General features: G+C 50.8%; 2 protein-coding genes across 3 annotated transcripts; both read left to right on the forward strand.

Annotated features, from left to right (window-relative positions):
• The first annotated feature begins 4,714 nt into the window (after positions 1–4,714).
• LOC125128892 (protein S100-A15A-like) lies at positions 4,715–7,888 on the forward strand. Of its 2 annotated transcripts, XM_047783041.1 has the most exons (3): positions 4,715–4,774; positions 5,246–5,429; positions 7,579–7,888. In XM_047783041.1, the coding sequence occupies exons 2-3, from the start codon at positions 5,283–5,285 to the stop codon at positions 7,759–7,761; spliced, it is 330 nt and encodes a 109-aa protein (XP_047638997.1). In that variant the 5' UTR covers positions 4,715–4,774; positions 5,246–5,282; the 3' UTR covers positions 7,762–7,888. The 2 variants fall into 2 exon arrangements, with proteins under 2 accessions (XP_047638997.1, XP_047638996.1); XM_047783040.1 differs by lacking the exon at positions 4,715–4,774 and having other exon boundaries at positions 5,168–5,429.
• Positions 7,889–15,274: 7,386 nt separating this feature from the next.
• Positions 15,275–16,265, forward strand: S100A8 (S100 calcium binding protein A8). Its single transcript, XM_047783042.1, has 3 exons — positions 15,275–15,355; positions 15,749–15,911; positions 16,066–16,265. The coding sequence occupies exons 2-3, from the start codon at positions 15,771–15,773 to the stop codon at positions 16,192–16,194; spliced, it is 270 nt and encodes an 89-aa protein (XP_047638998.1). The 5' UTR covers positions 15,275–15,355; positions 15,749–15,770; the 3' UTR covers positions 16,195–16,265.
• Positions 16,266–16,779: the final 514 nt, after the last annotated feature.

Below are 16,779 nucleotides of genomic sequence, written 5' to 3' on the forward strand. Positions count from 1 at the left end.
ACTCATTCTTTTACATGTAGCTTTCCAGTTTTCCCAGCACCATTTATTGAAGAGGCTATCTTTCTTCTACTGTATATTCTGTCCTTCTTTGTCATATATTAGTTGCCCATAGGTACTTGGGTTTATATCTGGGCTTTCTATCCTGTTCCATTGGTCTATATATTTCTGTTTTTGTGCCAGTACCATATTGTTTTGATAGTAGCTTTGTAGTATGGTCTAAAGACAGGACTCTTGATTCCTCCATTTTTGTTTTTCTTTTTCAGTATTGCTTTGGCTATTTAGGGTCTCTTGTGTTTCCATACAAATGTTTAAATATTCTTTTCTAGTTCTGTGAAGAATGTCTTTGGAAATTTGATACAGATTGCATTGAATCTGTAGATTGCCTCAGGTAGTATAGTCATTTTCACAATTGATTCTTCTAATCCAAGAGCATGGTATATCTTTCCATCTGTTTGTGTAGTCTTTGATTTATTTCATCAACACTTTATAGTTTTCAGAGCATAGGTTTTTTTGTCTCTTTAGGTAGGTTCATTCCTAGGTATTTTATTCATTTTGATCCAATTGTAAATGGGAAGGTTTCTCTGACTTCTCTTTCTAATCTTTCATTGTTAGTATATAGAAATGCAATTGATTTCTGTGTATTAATTTTGTAGCCTGCAACTTTGCCAAAGTCATTGATGAGTTCTACCAGTTTTCTGATGCTGCCTTTAGGGTTTTCTAAGTATAGTATTATATCTGCAAACAGTGATTGTTTTACTTCTTCTTTTCCAATTTGGATTCCTTTTATTTCTTTTTCTTCTCTAATTGCTGTGGCTAGAACTTCTAAAACTATGTTGAATAATAGTGGTGAAAGTGGACATCCTTGTCTTTTTCCTGATCTTAGTGGGATTATGTTCAATTTTTCACCATTGAGAAGGATGTTAGCTGTGAGTTTTTCATATATGTTTTTTATTATTTTGAGGTAGGTTCCCTCTATCCCCACTCTCTGGAGAGTTTTTATCTGAAATGGTGTTGAATACTGTCAAAAGCCTTTTCTGCATCTATTGAGATGATGATATGGTTTTTGTTCTTCAGTTTGTTGATGTGGTGTATCACGTTGATAGATTTGCAGGTATTGAAGAATTCCCTGCATTCTTGGGATAAGTCCTACTTGATCATGGTGTATGATCCTTTAAATATATACTTGGATTTGGTTTGCTAGCATTTCGTTGAGGATTTTTGCATCTATGTTCATCAGTGATATTTCTGTACTTTTCTTTTTTTGTGGTATCTTTGGTTTTGGTATCAGGGTGATGGTGGCCTCATAGAATGAGCTTGGGAGTATTGCTTCTTCCCCTAATTTTTGAAAGAGTTTCAGAAGAATAGGTGTTAACTCTTCTCTGAATGTTTGATAGAATTCACCTGTGTAGCCATCTGGTCCTAGACTTTTGTTCTTTGGAAGGTCTTTAATCATATATTCAATTTCAGTACTTGTGTTTGGGCTGTTCATATTTTCACTTTCTTCCTGGTTCAGTCCTGGTAGGTTGTACCTTTGTAAGAATCTGTCCATTTCTTTTAGATTGTCCATTTTATTGGTATATAATTGCTTATAGTAATCTCTTATGATCCTTTGTATTTCTGTGGAGTCAGCTGTAATTTCTCCTTTTTCATTTCTAATTTTATTGATTTGAGCCATCTCCCTTTTTTCCTTGATGAGTATGGCTAGAGGTTTATCAATTTTGTTGATATTTTCAAAGAACCAACTTTTGGTTTCATTGATCTTTTCTATTGTGTTTTCTTTCTCTCTATTTCATTCATTTCTTCTCTGATTTTTATGATTTCTTTCCTCTGCTAATTTTGGGCTTTGTTTGTTCTCTCCTCTCTAATTGATTTAGGTATAAGGTTAGGTTGTTTAACCAAATCTTGAATATCACCTCAAATAGCATCTCTCTAAGGAAATCTTCCTCAACTTTCCAAGCAGGAGGTGTTCCTGTGAAGTTCCCAGGGTACCCTGTTCATGCCACTGAGTTTGTAGTGTTCACAGTGCTTCCTGCCAGTGTGTGACTCTGTCTCCTCCACAAGTCCCTGCCCTTTGAGCTGACCCTGTATCTCTCTCAGATTGCCTAGAGATGGCCTGGTGCTTGAGAAATATTTGTTGGGTGAATGAATGTGCTTCATGACTGTGGAGTTTGGGGGCTCACTAATAGCAGGGGGACGTCCCAAGAAGATGTATTTAAGTTGTGTGTCTGATGAGCAGGGAGATGGATAACGTGATCTTCCATGGCTCTGAGACGCTTCAGACTGGGCTCTGAGGGCAGGTGGGGTCCCTGAAACTAACTGGCTGAGTTAATGATGGGAAGCAAATGTCATGTGATGTCATTCCGGGAATACAGTTAGGAACCTTTGAAGAATCATAGCACTGGCTGCCATAACTAGAGGCACTGAGGATGCGCAGGATGTGGGTAGGACTTGGCGGTGGGGCCCTGGCTCCCGCCACTGCCTCCTGCCTGAGCACCAGAGAATCTTTAGGATAGAACACGGGCTGGGACTGCGGATTTGCAGCAGCCTCACCCCAGCAGCGACAGGTCAGCACCCCATCCACAGTGGGGTGGGGTGGGCTGTATTGGGTCTGCATAGGTCCAGGAATGCAGAGAGGCACTGCTTACCTGTTTGGAGGATATGCGCCGATGAGCTGGAAGTCCCAACAGCTTTGTAGCCCCAGAGGGATTAAGGGCTCCCAATTTTAAAAGCAGGTCTTTGGGGGTTGTACCTTAAGGCATTGGTTGAATCCAGCTCCAGGTGGTCAGTTGTGTGATTTTGGGAAATGTTCTTAACCTCTCTGGATTTCATTTCCTCATCTGGAAAAGGGGGTGGGGGATAATGCCTACCTTATAAGGTCAGTGCGAGGATCCCATGGGATTCTGTGTATAAAGGGCTGTGCCCAGTGCCTGGCTGGCTCCATAAGAGTTTGAACCAGTGGTTGTCATGATTCTTTTTTTTTTTCCCCAGTTTTTTTTTAGTTTGTTCAGGGCTTCACTCATGGCATATGGAAGTTCCCAGGCTAGGGCTGAATTGGAGCTACAGCTGCTGGTCTACACCACAGCAAAGCGGGATCCCAGGTGCATCTGAGAACCATGCTGCAGCTTGTGGCAACGCTGGATCCTTCATCCACTGAGCGAGGCCAGGGATTGAACCTGCATCCTCATGGATACTAGTTGGGTTCTTAACCTGTTGAGCCACAACAGGAACTCCTGTTGTGATTCTTACCTGCACAGAATCCAGGGAGGACAGCTGACCTGGCAGGACAGTCCTGCCTCCTGAAAACAGGGATGTCATCTTTGTGGGAAGTGGGGAGGGGACAATCAGGGGTATCTGTCCTTCACCTGTGTGCAGGTGTCTCTGCCCCGACATTGGACAGAGGCTTGGAGGCGGCGTGCCGTGGGATGACAGGGCTGAAGGGGCTGAGCACTTGGCCTTCAGAGAGGGTCAGGCCTGGGTAGGAGCAAGAAGGGGATCCCTGTGTGGTCTGTATTCAACTGAGGCCTGGGGTCCGAGTGGTGTAGTTATTTTAATATTCCATTCGTGGTATAGTCTATGGTAGTGGGGATCTAGCCTTCTCAAGGGGTTTAAAAATATCTCCACTGGGAGTTTCCTTGTGGTGCAGTGGGTTAAGGATCTGGTGTCACTGCAGTGGCCTGGGTCGGGTTGAATCCCTGGCCCAGGAATGTCCACATGCCACCAATGTGGCCCTGCATTTTTTTTTTCCGTTGGAAAAATGCCAGAGTCCAGCTCCAGCAGCCAGGGTACCCCTTTGGGGATGGACAGTGTCGACGAAGCACACGGAGACAGCCTCGTTGTCCCTTCTTTCAGGGCGCTGGACTGCTCAAATTTTATTAGCATAAGTAGCAGTTTATATAGACAGCTTAATTGTAACTTACATCACAGTGCTTAGATCATATTCTCAAAGGTTAAATTTTAGACTACATGGTGCAGTAGATATACAGTGTGTTCTAAGAATTTTAATCAAAACTAATGGATACAATGCATCATGTAAAATTATAATGGGTACAAAACATTATGTGGAAAAAACATTATATGAAAATAAAGCAATTCGGTATAAAATGTCTTGTGGTTACTCTTAGCAAGCGCCACCCATTATTGTTTCAAGCTAATCTTTAACAACTAGAAAGGTCACAAGCACAAGAATTTAACATTTATAAAACTCATTTTTTAGATTAAAGTTTGGGGTACTAACTTCAAAGCGTTATGGTCAGGGGACAGTACGAGAAAATATTTTCTACATCAAAGCAACTTAATTTCATAAAACTTAAAAGCTTATGACAAAACTTATTAAAAGCAAGATTATTATTTTTTCCATCAAGAATAATGTATGTCTAACCTATTCTAACCTATTGCACACTCCACAATGACCTAACTCTAAAACCTATTCTTACTTGTAACAAACCAATGAACACTTTGTTTTTGCTTGCATTAGATCTGAATGGGGGGAATTTCACCAAGGTGAAACTCTTATTATTTTATTACTGTTCCAATTTTGGTTGTTCCAATTTTATCGAATCACAAAACAATATAGAAAGATAACAAAGAATAGCAAACAAATAACAGAAAAGGCTGAATAATAAGTAAATAACAGGAAAGACTAAATTTTCCAAGAAGCAATTTTTATTCTTGCACTATTGTGCAAAGCCTTCCTTTTGTTATTGTTGCCATTGTTGTCGGGTTAGCAGGTGAGCCTCATTATTTTTGGAACTTGCCCTCGGAACTGTGCCACCGGGTAAGTCCTTTTCCCTATTTCGAAACCTGCCCTCGGAACTGTGCCTGCGGGTAGGATTTTTCCCTCAGTTAGGAACCCTGCCTTCGCAACTGTGCCATCAGGCTAGTTCCCTTCCTTGGCCTCCTATATCTCTTCGGCTTCCCGTAGAAAAAGCTATCTTGCCTTGAAGAGTCTAGTTTTCTTCTTGTTCTTGACTTTGGGGACTCCGAAGCTGAGGGCAGGGTCAGGGGCAGAGAACACAGGGGAGGGACAGAGCCCTGTCCTGAGGGTTCGTGGGGAAGCTTTCGGCAGGGCAGGGACACTGAGCCACGTTTGCAAGGGGTCAGACGAAGGGCAGGGAGGGGGCCCGAGATGGGTTGGGCACAAGATTCTTGGAGGATGTGCCCACTTGCTGTGATCTGGCCTCAGCATGACCTCCTGTGCTGCTTGGTCTTTGCCGAGTCTCCATAGTCCCCACTGCTCCCCCTGCAGCATTACCCCTGTCCTGGGCCCAGGCCCAGCCACCCCGATGGACACGCCAGTGGAGGACTCCCTCTTCCAAATCATCCACTGCTACCACCAGTACGCGGCCCGGGAGGGGGACGTGGAGACCCTGTGCCCGGAGGAGTTGACGGCCTTGCTTGTGGACAACATGCCTCGCTTCGTGGAGAGCTTGGTGCGTGGGGTCTGGGGCGGGGTGGGCACGAATAGGGGGTGTTGCTCCAGGGAGCCGTCTCCCAGAATTTCTGCTCAGGGAGGGAGGGTGGAGGGAGGGATCTGGGGCCAGAGGGGCGCTGGCCCAGCTTTAACATCTGTCCTTCCCTCTTCGTGACCCTCCCTGCTTGGCCCCGCTCCAGCCAAACACAGCTAATCCCTGAAACGCCATCCTGGCCCCAAACCAGTCTCTTCCTCTGCCTGCCCCACTACGGCAGAGAACAGGTCCTAAGTGTTCCCTCTGCCCCCAGGCCAGGTCAGCCAGTGACCTTGAATCCCAGTACCTTCTCCTGGAGTCTATGAGCTCCCCCAGACCTGACCTCCATGCCCTGGGTTTGGGCCATGGTGGCTGCCCAAAGCCCGGGGGGTTGGGGTGGGGTGGTCGACTTCCCCTCCCACCTCCTGTCTGTGGGGCTAACAGAGTCCCTCAGAGCAGCCTGGGGGTCAGCCCTGGAAGCCTGGCTGGGCTCAGTCACCTCCTCAGACCTGTCCTCAGGTTCAGCCCCATGATTACCTCGGGGACTGCAAGGCCCTCTGGAGTGCCTGTGGGGTGCTGCCCTCGGCCCCTGGTGCTGAGCCCGGGGGCCTCTGGACCGTGGTGTGCAGAGGACTTGAGGTTGTGCCCATCAGGGCCCTGAACTCCAGGAGAGGCCCCTCCTCTGCTCCCTTCCCATGTCCCCTGCCTGCCTTTGGGACATGTCAGAGGAGACAGCCTTGCCTTCAGTTTATTTCAGTGTAGCCATGAGGGTCACCGAGGGGGGACAAGGTTGACTGGTTAGCCCCTGTTTCGAGGGAAACGTTTTCTTTCCAGACCATTGTCTATGCCGCGGGCTGTGTAAAGTCTGCCAGGCCCTATGCTTGGGGACTCACAGGGCAGACAGAGCAGCCTGGCTGGGGGCTGAGGGGCAGGGGAGCTGGGGTGAGTCTGCGCGAGGCTGGGGCCTCCAGTTTTCCCGGGTCAACCAGCTCTGCGTAGGACATACGATTAGAAGAAGTAGACAGCGGGAGTTCCCGTCATGGCATAGCAGAAACAAATCTGACTAGGAACCATGAGGTTGTGGGTTCAATCCCTGGCCTTGCTGAGTGGGTTAGGGATCCAGCGTTGCTGTGGCTAGGGTGTGGGCAGCAGCTGTAACTCCCATTGGACCCCTAGCCTGGGAACCTCCAGATGCAGTGGGTGCAGCCCTAAAAAGCAAAAAAAAAAAAAAAAAAAAAAAAAAAGAAGTAGACAGAGGTGGGTTGGAGGTGGGGGGGGGAGAGGGGGGAGGGAGGAAGAGAAGGGTGTAGACCTGCTTCAGGGATGAGGGCCTCTCCAGCCCAGGCTGTTTACTGATGGAGTGACTTCTTTCCTGGAAGCTTTCTGAGAACTTTGCACTGGCTTCCCCACAGCCACTGGCCAGATCCTGCTGAAACCCAGCGCTCCAGCCTGCCTTTGCCTGCCCTCTGACCCCTGGCTTCCTCCCTGCTGTCCCTTCCCCCTCAAATGCTCCTTTCCTCCCCCCCGCCGGCCCCCCAATTCTCAGCCCTGAAGGCTGCCTGCTTGGGGACAGCCTGGCCAGCTCCAGGACCCCTGGTTCTATCCTTTTCCTCATTCCGTACTTCCCTTAGGCGACAGAAGCACAGTGTCATAAGGCGATCCTGGACCCCACCTGGCACTGGCCCTCAATAGTGCTAGAGATGCAGACCTGGGGGAGGCACAGTGGGCTCTGCCCTGGGGAGCTCCCAGTGTGGGGGAGGGAGGCATAGCCTTCTATACCCAAGCCCCCCAGGCTGGGCTCTCCCTCCAAAGGGGGCTGGCACTTCAGCTGGGGAGACAGGCTTAAACAGCCATTGGTGGTGGACAGACCTGACTTGTGTCTGGAGGCGCCCATTCAGCCAGCAAATCAAGCCCCATCTGCAGCCTGTCTGCCCCGCAGCCGAGGTCCAGTTAGCTGAACTGCCAATTCTGCCGCATATAGGGTGTCCTGGCCACTGACTGATTGAGGACTTGTTTCCTGCAAGCCCCTTGCAGGTGGGGCCAGGCTGCAGTTTCCCACCCCGTCCTCCCACCAGCCTGGCCATCCCCGCTGGGCCCTGCCTTGTGCTTGACTGACCCTCTGCCTGCTCCTCAGGGCCGGAAGGAGCCGTACTATGTCACAGAGTTGTTCCCGGCAGCAGACAAGGACAAGGACAAGGACAACCAGATCTGCTTTGAGGAGTTCCTCTACATCCTGGGCAAGCTGGTGAAGGACTACCACCTGCAGTGCCACTGGCAGGTGTGTGCCCACTACTGCACCTGGCACAGTCTTTATTAGAGGGAGCACGGGCAGCCTCTACACAGGGGCTGCCCCTGGAGCAGGCGTGACCGGGCTGTGAGCCCTGCCTTGTGCGTCTGTGGCAAGGACAGCTGTGAGGGAAGAGAATAAAACAGCTTTGTAAAGATGTCTGGGTGTCGTTCCGTTCATGGCCCTGGGCATCTGCTCTGGGTGAAGAAAGAGGAGGTTTGAGGATCACCAATTTTCTTTTTTTTTCTTTTTTCGTCCTTTTTGCCATTTCTTGGGCCACTCCCACGGGATATGGAGGTTTCCAGGCTAGGGGTCGAATAAGAGCTGTAGTCGCTGGCCTACACCAGGGCCACAGCAACGTGGGATCTGAGCCGCGTCTGCAACCTACACCACAGCTCATGGCAGTGCCAGATCCTTAACTCACTGAGCGAGGCCGGGGATTGAACCCGCAACCTCATGGTTCCTAGTCGGATTCCTTAACCACTGAGCCATGACGGGAACTCCGAGGATCATCCATTTTTGAGGAGAGACACAGCCCCTGCCCCCAAGATCTCCTGTCTGAGGGAGGAGACAGCCCCTCTCTTCAACTCTCAGAGAAAGGGGTCTCTTCCCTTGGGGAGCTGGCTCTCTGATAGGAAAGCCAGGCCTAACCATGATTTTTTTTTTTTTTTTGCTTTTTATGGTTACAGCCCAGGCATATGGAGGTTCCCAGGCTAGAGGTCGAATCAGAGCTGTAGCTGCCAGCCTACACCACAGGCAGAGAAATGCAGGATCTGAGACAACGTCTGCTGCTTACACCGCAGCTGTGGTAATGCCGGATCCTTAACCCACTGAGCAGGGCCCGGAATCGAACCTGCATCCTCATGGATGCTAGATGGGTTCTTAACCTAATGAGCCGTGACGGAAACTCCCCACCATGATGTTCTTTTTTGCTTTTTTTTGCTTTCTTTCTTTCTTTCTTTTTTTTTTTTTTTTTTTTTTTTTTTGCTTTTTAGGGCCACACTCATGGCATATGGAGGTTCCTAGGCTAGGGGTTGAATTGGAGCTACAGCTTCTGGCCTACACCACAGCCACACCAGATCTGAGCCACATCTGAGACCTGCACAGCCACACAAGATCCGAGCCACACCTGTGGCCTGCACTGCAGCTCACGGCAACACTGGATCCTTAACCCACTGAGGGAGGCCAGGAATCAAACCTGCATCCTCATGGATGCTAGTCAGATTCCTTAACCTCTGAGCCATGGAGGGAACTCCATTGTTCTGACGGCTCATTCACTCCATGTACTTGCTGGGATGGGAGCCAGGAAGGCAGAGGCACCCTGGATGTGGACCCACCTTTTGAAGTCCTCCCAACTTCAAAACAGAGTCTCCAAAAGGTGGAGCAGCCTGGGCCTGGTAAGGGGCCAGGACAGGGTGGGGATGATGGGGCAGGTAATTGACATTGGGTGACAAGCCTAGGGCCGGTTTGCGAGGGACAGTTGTGAGGTGGGTTTTGCATATGCTGAGCCAGAGACGGAGTCAAGGGCAAAGCTGGCCAAGCAGCCTGTCAAAGGGGAAGAGTGGTGAGAGGAACGCTTCCTGGAGGAGAGAAGGGTTGGGTCTGGTTTTTACTAATAAAAAAGGATGATGGACGTGGGTGCTGTTCTGACTCAGGGCTATTTGTGACTCCCTGATGCCTCCCTACTGTGACATGTCCTGGCTTTGTCTCCATGTTGTTTTTTTTTGTTTCTCCCTGGGAGCCCAGGAATCTGATGCAGAATCTCTCCAAGAGGGCCTCCTCTGCCTTTAGGCCCTGCGGGGCCCATCTTGGTGGGTTCTTCTTTGAGGATGTTCGGGGAACCTGTGTCCTGAGCTCCTGGTGATGGAAACAATGAGTTTTAAAAGAAGAAGGGGGGAGTTTCCACTGTAGCTCAGTGGTTCCTGAACCTGACTAGTATCCTTGAGGATGTGGGTTCGATCCCTGGCCCTGCTCAGTGGGTTCAGAATCTGGCATTACCACAAGCTGCGGTGTAGGTCGCAGATGTGGCTCGGATCTGACGTTGCTGTGACTGTGGTGTAGGCTGGCAGCTGTAGCTCTGTTCAAACCTCTACCCTGGGAAATTCCACATGCCACAGGTGCGGCTCTAAAAAGCAAAAAAAAAAAAAAAAAGAAAGAAAAAAACCATAATAGACAATCCTTTGCGTGGCTCCCCTGTGCAGATGCCTGGGGGTGTTATTTAAGGGACTTGGTTTGGTTTCCTCCCCCAACTTGGTCTATGAGCCAAACAGGGGGAGCCGGGACCTCGGTTCCAGCTCTGTGGAGCTCAGAGGCAGGCCCGCTGTGGCAGCCACGTCCACACTTGCTGGTCCCCAGTGCTTGTCTCTTAGGAGTCCATGTGTCCACCCATTTCCGTGTGGACCTCCTGGGTGCTCTGCAGGTCTGAACCTCCCCTGTGGAGGTGTCCTGCAGCACGGCAGTTGTGTGTTTCTGTCCGAGTCCTCCACCAAGCCGGGGACCATGTCCTGTCATCCCCATATCTGGGCCAGGGCCCCAGGTCGGCACAGGGGGTGTAGTAGGGAGGGGGGCATGCACAGGGCCTGTGGGTTGAAATCCCGTGACCCAGGTCTGTCCTGCCTCCTTCAGGCCACTTAGTCACATGCAGAGACTTGCAGGCCTTGGCCAGGTGACACAGGCCACCCTTGCCCCAGGCCCAGGTAGATTCTCCCTGCCTGTCTCACCTGAAACCTGCTGGCTTCCGTGGGCCTTTGATTCAGAAGGGGCGGCTCAGGCCAGTCCTCTGGCTGCTTCCTGGGGGGTTTCTGCCCCCCCCTGCCCCCCCCCCCCCGCCCCACCTGCTCTGTCCTCATTTCCTCAGCCTTGGGCACGGCTCAGCCTGTTTATTGGGACACACAGCTGGGACTGAGCTCCTTCCTGTAAACAGGGCCAGGTTCTGTTCCCCCTGGGTTGCCCCACATCCGTCCATCCGTCTGGGTCTAATGACAGGTGCTGCCTTTTCCCCGCTGCACTTACCCAATTCCTGACACCTCCTCCTTCCAGGCCAGCCCAGGCTGGCTCCTGCTTTCCCAGGAGCCCCCCAGGCTGTGTGTGTGTGTGTGTGCGTGTGAGCTCGCGTGCACGTGCACATGTGCGTGTGTGTGTGTGTGTGTGTGTGTGTGTGTGTCTAAGGGCAGCGTTTCATGGCCTCGCTGGTCAGCAGGCTCCGCTGAAGAGCACACGATGCCAGAGGGGGTCACGGCTCACGTCTCCCTCGCTGGACGTGGGGCCGTTTTCCTTCCTTGCTGGATGGAGAAAGATGTCTCCACCAGGAGGTTCTCAGGCGAGTGGCTCTAAGGCAGGTGTCTCCCAAGGGGGTCAGCGGTCTGGGAAGATTTCATTTGCATCGACGACGTCATCATCACCCCCCATTGAGAGAGGTCAGGGTGAGCTCTGTCCAGGGGCTGGTGAATAAACCCCGAGGGAAAGCTCAGAAAAGCCACCCTGCTTATTCTCATGTGTGCCTTCGGGCACTTAAGTACCAAGACAAAGCAGAACACATGCCCAAAAGACCTAGAATAACTCCCTGTGCCTCAGTTTCCTCATCCGTCACACGGGGATAATTGCACTTACGCTGACACTTCACAGGGTTATCAAATGGCTTAGCAGATGTAAAAACACTTTGAAAATATGATGTGCTGTTTGGGGTAAGGGGCTAAGATGCCAGGTCATAGAGAAGAGGGTCTGGTGAATAACAGGGGTGTACCAAGTGCTTGGTCATGGGTTGAACACTTGCCATAGCCGATGTCAGAAATAGCCCTATTTTCCTGTCGAAAGGTCAACTAGCCAAGGACGCTAGACTGCATTTGGTAGATGGATCTATATCCTGTCATGTTCTAAAAATGACTAAAAGTGGCTGCGTGTGGGAATTTCTGCACTGGATGAAGGCTTAGACCAAGCGTTCACTTTGCACTCATTTATCCCCTTGGAAAGTATTAATTGAGCACCTAATATGGACCAGGCCCTGGGATGTGATGCAGTTTCTGCTCTAAAGGGGCTCTTCGGAGTTCCCATTGTGGCACAGCAAAAATGAGTCTGACTAGGAACCATGAGGTTGTGGGTTCAACCCCCAGCCTCACTCAGTGGGTTAAGGATCTGGCATTGCTGTGAGCTGTGGTGTGGGTTGCAGACATGGCTTGGATCATGCATTTCTGTGGCTGTGGTGTAGGCTGGCAGCTGTGGCTCTGATTTGACCCCTAGCCTGGGAACCTCATATGCCATGGGCGTGGCCCTAAAAAGCAAATAATAATAATAATAATAATAATAATAATAATAATAATAATAATAAAATAAAGGGGATCTTAGTCCCAAAGCAAAGACAGGCAATAAACAGAGGAAGCATCATACGGCAGGGCACTGCTTTGAGACAGAAGGGTTTTGGTGGCGTGGAGGAGAGAAGGATTCGCTCAGTGTGGATGGGGTAGGGGGAGAGGAGTCAGGGATGGGTGAGGAGCAGATGGAGCCTGGGCTGGGCCAGGAAGGATGTGGAGGACTTGACTGGTAAAGAGGCATTCCAGGCAGGTGCAGGAAGTGGATGACGTCACCGCGGGTCATAAGTTACCCAAGCCGTTTGGTGCACCAAATGCTGTGTCTCTCTGTGGGCCTCAGCTTCCTCATCTGCAAAGTGGGAATTATGACAGTGCACGCCTCATAGGATTCTTGGGAGAATGAAATGGATCAATCTCAGTAAAGCCCCTATAGCCGTTCCTGGCACATCGTAAAATCCCAATAAATATTAGCTGGTATTTTGTCACTGTTCATCCTTAGTGATTGGTGTTGCTGTTATCGTGTTTGCTGGGCCCTGTGCTGGGGCCCGGGGAGGCAGAGATGGATGACCTGGTCTGGGGCCTCTCGGGTTCACAGCCCAGCTGTGGAGTCAGACACGTTCATAGGGCAGCAATCACGGTATACACTCCCACAGTGGGGGCTCCCTATGTGCTGCCCTAAGCGCTTCACATATTTTTTTGTGTGTAAACTTTTACTTAAAATGTAATACATGTCACAAATTGTAAATATTTTGCATCTATTATTATCATTATTTGTCATTTTAAGGTCACACTCACGGCATATGGAGCTTCCCAGTCTAGGGTTCAAATCGGAGCTACAGCTGGAAGCCTACACCACAGCCACAGCAAAGCCAGATCCGAGCCTTGCTGTGACCTCTGCCATAGCTCACACCACACCACAGCTGGATCCTTAACCCACTGAGTGAGGCCAAGGATCAAACCTGCCTCCTCATGGGTACTAGTCAGATTCATTTCCACTGAGCCACAACGGGAACTCCTCATTGTGGTTTTGATTTGTATTCCCTAGGTGTGGAGCATTTTTTAAAATTTTAATTTAATTTTATTTTTTTGTCCTTTTAGGGCACCCACGACATATGGAGGTTCCTAGGCTAGGGGTCGAATCGGAGCTGTAGCCACCGGCCTACGCCAGAGCCACAGCAACGCAGGATCCGAGATGAATCTGCGACCTACACCACAGCTCACGGCAACGCCAGATCATTAACCCACTAAGCGAGGCCAGGGATCAAACCCGCAACCCCATGGTTCCTGGTTGGATTTGTTAGCCACTGAGCCATGACGGGAACTCCCTGGAGCATTTTTTAAAATGTGCTTATGGGTCATTTACATGTTTACTTTGGAGAAATGTCTATTCAAGTCATTTGCCCATTTTTCAGTTGGGTTTTTTTTTTTTTTTCTAGGCGAGTTGTGGAAATTCTTTCTGGATATTAACCCCTTATTAAAGATATGGTTTGCAAATATTCTATTCCTATTATGTAGTTTCAAGATAGGTTCTCTCTCTCTCTCTTTTTTTTTGGCCTCCCCCCATGGCATATGGAAGTTCCTGAGCCAGGGATTGAATCTGACCTAGAGCTGTGACCCAGGCCACAGCTGTGACAACACTAGATCCTTAACCCACTGTTCCGGGTTGGGGATCAAACCCCTACCACCACAGAGACAGTGCTGAAGCCTTAACCTGCTGCAACACAGTGGTAACTCTGGGAGGCTCCATTTTAAATCTCTACTTAATAATTGATGTAACTAAAGCACAGAGAGGGTAAGTAATTGGCTCAAGGTCACACCCCTATAAAGTTAATGACATAATGAAGACCAAAGGGCTGTGAAAACATGAAGGAGAGAGAGGCCAATTCCATCTACTTCCCCCAGGAGGCGCTGATGGCCTAGTTCTTGGAGAAGAACAGGGAAATGTTTGTTGAATGCGTGAAGGAAGGAGAGAGCAGCGTTTCCCAGCAGAGTCATCTTCTTGTCAGATCATGGGCTGGAACCTGTTGCTCCGGGATCAGGTCTGGGCTCTGATACATCTGCACTGGGAAACTCTGGGTGAACCTCTTCAACTCTCTGGGCCTCGCTACTGTGAATGTAGACTGAGTGGGTTTAGGGCCCTGCCTTCTTGAGAGGCATGTTCTGGGGATCTTAATAGATTATGTGTGTGCCAAGAAAAGTGCGCCACAGAGACGCATCACAAATACTCAGTGTTGAAGCCAGTTCATCTGAGCGGAGGCCTCGCTGGAGGCATGTGGAAATATCCAAGCCATGGGGTCAAACCTGAGCCACAGCAGCGACCCAAGCCACTGTAGTGATAACGCTGGATCCTTAACCCACTGTGCCACAGGGGAGCTCCCTGAATGGCGTTTTGTTGGGTTGCAGAGGCCTTGCTCCTCCTCAAATCTGGGGGAATTGGCCCCCTCCTCTCCTCCTAGGCATGAAGCACTTCCGCCTTCTCCAAAGATGCCCTCGTCCCCCCCTCACTCCCTCCACCCCCCAGAGTTGGGTTCCTCTCCAGCCCAGGCTCCTGGGGGCAGAGACACACAGTCATCCCAAAGAGGGTTGAAGGGTCCCTGCTGTGTTCATGCAGGGGCTCAGTGCCTCATGCACGCAGAGGGACCCCAAGCCAGCATCCGTCTCCCCCAGCATCACAGAACAGGAGCTTCGTGAAGGGGCGTGGGCAGCCGGAGAGAAACTGATCTAGCCCTTAGCGGCACGCACCCCCACTGAGTCCAACTATGTACAAAACCCTAAGTACTAAAATCCAGCAGCTCAGACAAGAGTTCTTAACCTTTCAGGGGTCTTGGGACACTTTTGAGACTCTGATGAGCTCTGGAGAGTAATGAGCTTCTACGCATGCACTCAAAATGATGCATTCAACTTCAATTCCATTTCAGAGCTGCACAGAGAGGCCACAATGCCTAGGACTAGCCACAGCAACAGCAGGAAGGACTCAGGAGTGGGCATCCTGGTTGGCTGAGCAGGGGGAGGCTAGCAGCCCACAGAGAGCTCCTCCCCCTGCCCCCTTGCTGGTTTCTCTAGCTGGGCATCACCCCCTGGCAAATGCCTTCCTCCTCCCACCTTTCCTCCCTCAGCCCCCCATCAGAACTTTTTATCCTGCTCAGTGATTGCCCCACATTCATGTGGTTGGGAAACTAGAGGCTGTAGCAACCGTGGAAGGGAGCTGCTGTCTCTGAGTGGCCTGAGGCCCTGGGCAGCGGGCCAAGCCTTGCTGCTATAAAAGGGAGCGGATGCTCAGCCCTGCATGTGCTTTGTCAACTCTGTTTCGGGGAGACCTGGTAAGTGGACTGGCCCAGGTCTTCCCCACACTTTGGGCCTCCCCGGGGGTGGGCTGTGGAGCGCGGCAGCCTCTTCTGAGAGCCGGGAGTGGGAGGAGGAGCGTGAGCCAGTGCTCCAGCGCTTGCGGGCGACTGTCACATTCATTTCCCCACCTGGCCCCCGACCCTGGGCAGAGGCTGAGGGCCTGCGGAGAGCTGCCAGGCTCTGTGTGTGGACCCTGCTCCCTCCCACACCTTCATCCCACCCCTGCCCATCAGAGCCACAACCCTCCGCTGGGTGGAGTCCCTTGGATGGGGCAGTCCAGGACAAAGCCGCTCCCTGGGGTATGGACCTTCTGAGTGTCCCCAGGCACCCTGCCTACCCCGGGGCTCCCCCTGTGCTCCCTCTTCCAGCTGGGACAAATCCTCGGGCATCATGCTGACGGATCTGGAGAGTGCCATTAACTCCCTCATCGAAGTCTTCCACAAGTACTCCCTGGAGAAAGGGAATTACCATGCCCTCTACGCGGATGACTTGAAGAGATTGTTAGAGACGGAGTGTCCTAAGTATATGAAGGTGAGGCGGGGTGGGTGTGATGCTGAGGGGTTCCTCCGCCAGGCTCCGCTGACGCCCTGCGTCGCCGGGCCCCCGTGTGGCTGTGCGCAGACCGCCACGCCTCAGCCTCCCTGAGAGCGTCACCCGTGGGCCTCTTCCTCCCCAATTTTCCCAGAAAAAGGACGCAGAAGCCTGGTTCAAAGAGCTGGACATCAACAAGGATGGTGCAGTTAACTTCGAGGAGTTCCTCATACTGGTGATCAAGGTGGGCGTGGAGGCCCATGAAGACATCCACAAAGAGTAGCAGAGCTTTGGGGCCCCGGGGCTGGGCCCTTGGACTTGTCCCCACAGAGTAATAAAGTAGTTGATACCTCAGGCCTTTCTCGGTCTCTTGCTTTTCTCTCGTGGAATGAGGTTCCTGGAGGGGTGGGGTGGGTGGAGGGAGGGTCGGAAAAGCCAAAGGAAGACGATCCAACCTCTGCTGCCCCCCACTCCCCGCTTCTCGGGAGCCTTCTATGCCTACGGCTTGGCTGCTTTCAACTGCAGTCTCTTCCAGCCCCACGGTCCTGAGTCAATGGTTCTAGGATGCAAAGATCTAAAAAGTCCAAGAGGCTCTCGTTCCCAGTTGGGTGATACGAGAACAGGATGATGGAAGGAACGCTTCCACTGTTCTCCAAACTAAATTTTCATTTCCAGCTAAATGTCTTAGATGCAACTTTTGGGATTAGGGAGGTACCCATGTAGGGGGAGAGAGAGAAAGAGAGAGAGAGGGGTTCCGTGTGGAACCTTTAGGTGGATGCTGAGAATTCTACACTAAGCAACACTCATAAGCCCCCTGGCCCCAAACCTGTAATTTCTCTTTAAGAAGTTTGGAAAATTTTCCTTCTCC

Source organism: Phacochoerus africanus, chromosome 6, assembly GCF_016906955.1.
Source record: "Phacochoerus africanus isolate WHEZ1 chromosome 6, ROS_Pafr_v1, whole genome shotgun sequence".
Taxonomy (NCBI): Eukaryota; Metazoa; Chordata; class Mammalia; order Artiodactyla; family Suidae; genus Phacochoerus; species Phacochoerus africanus.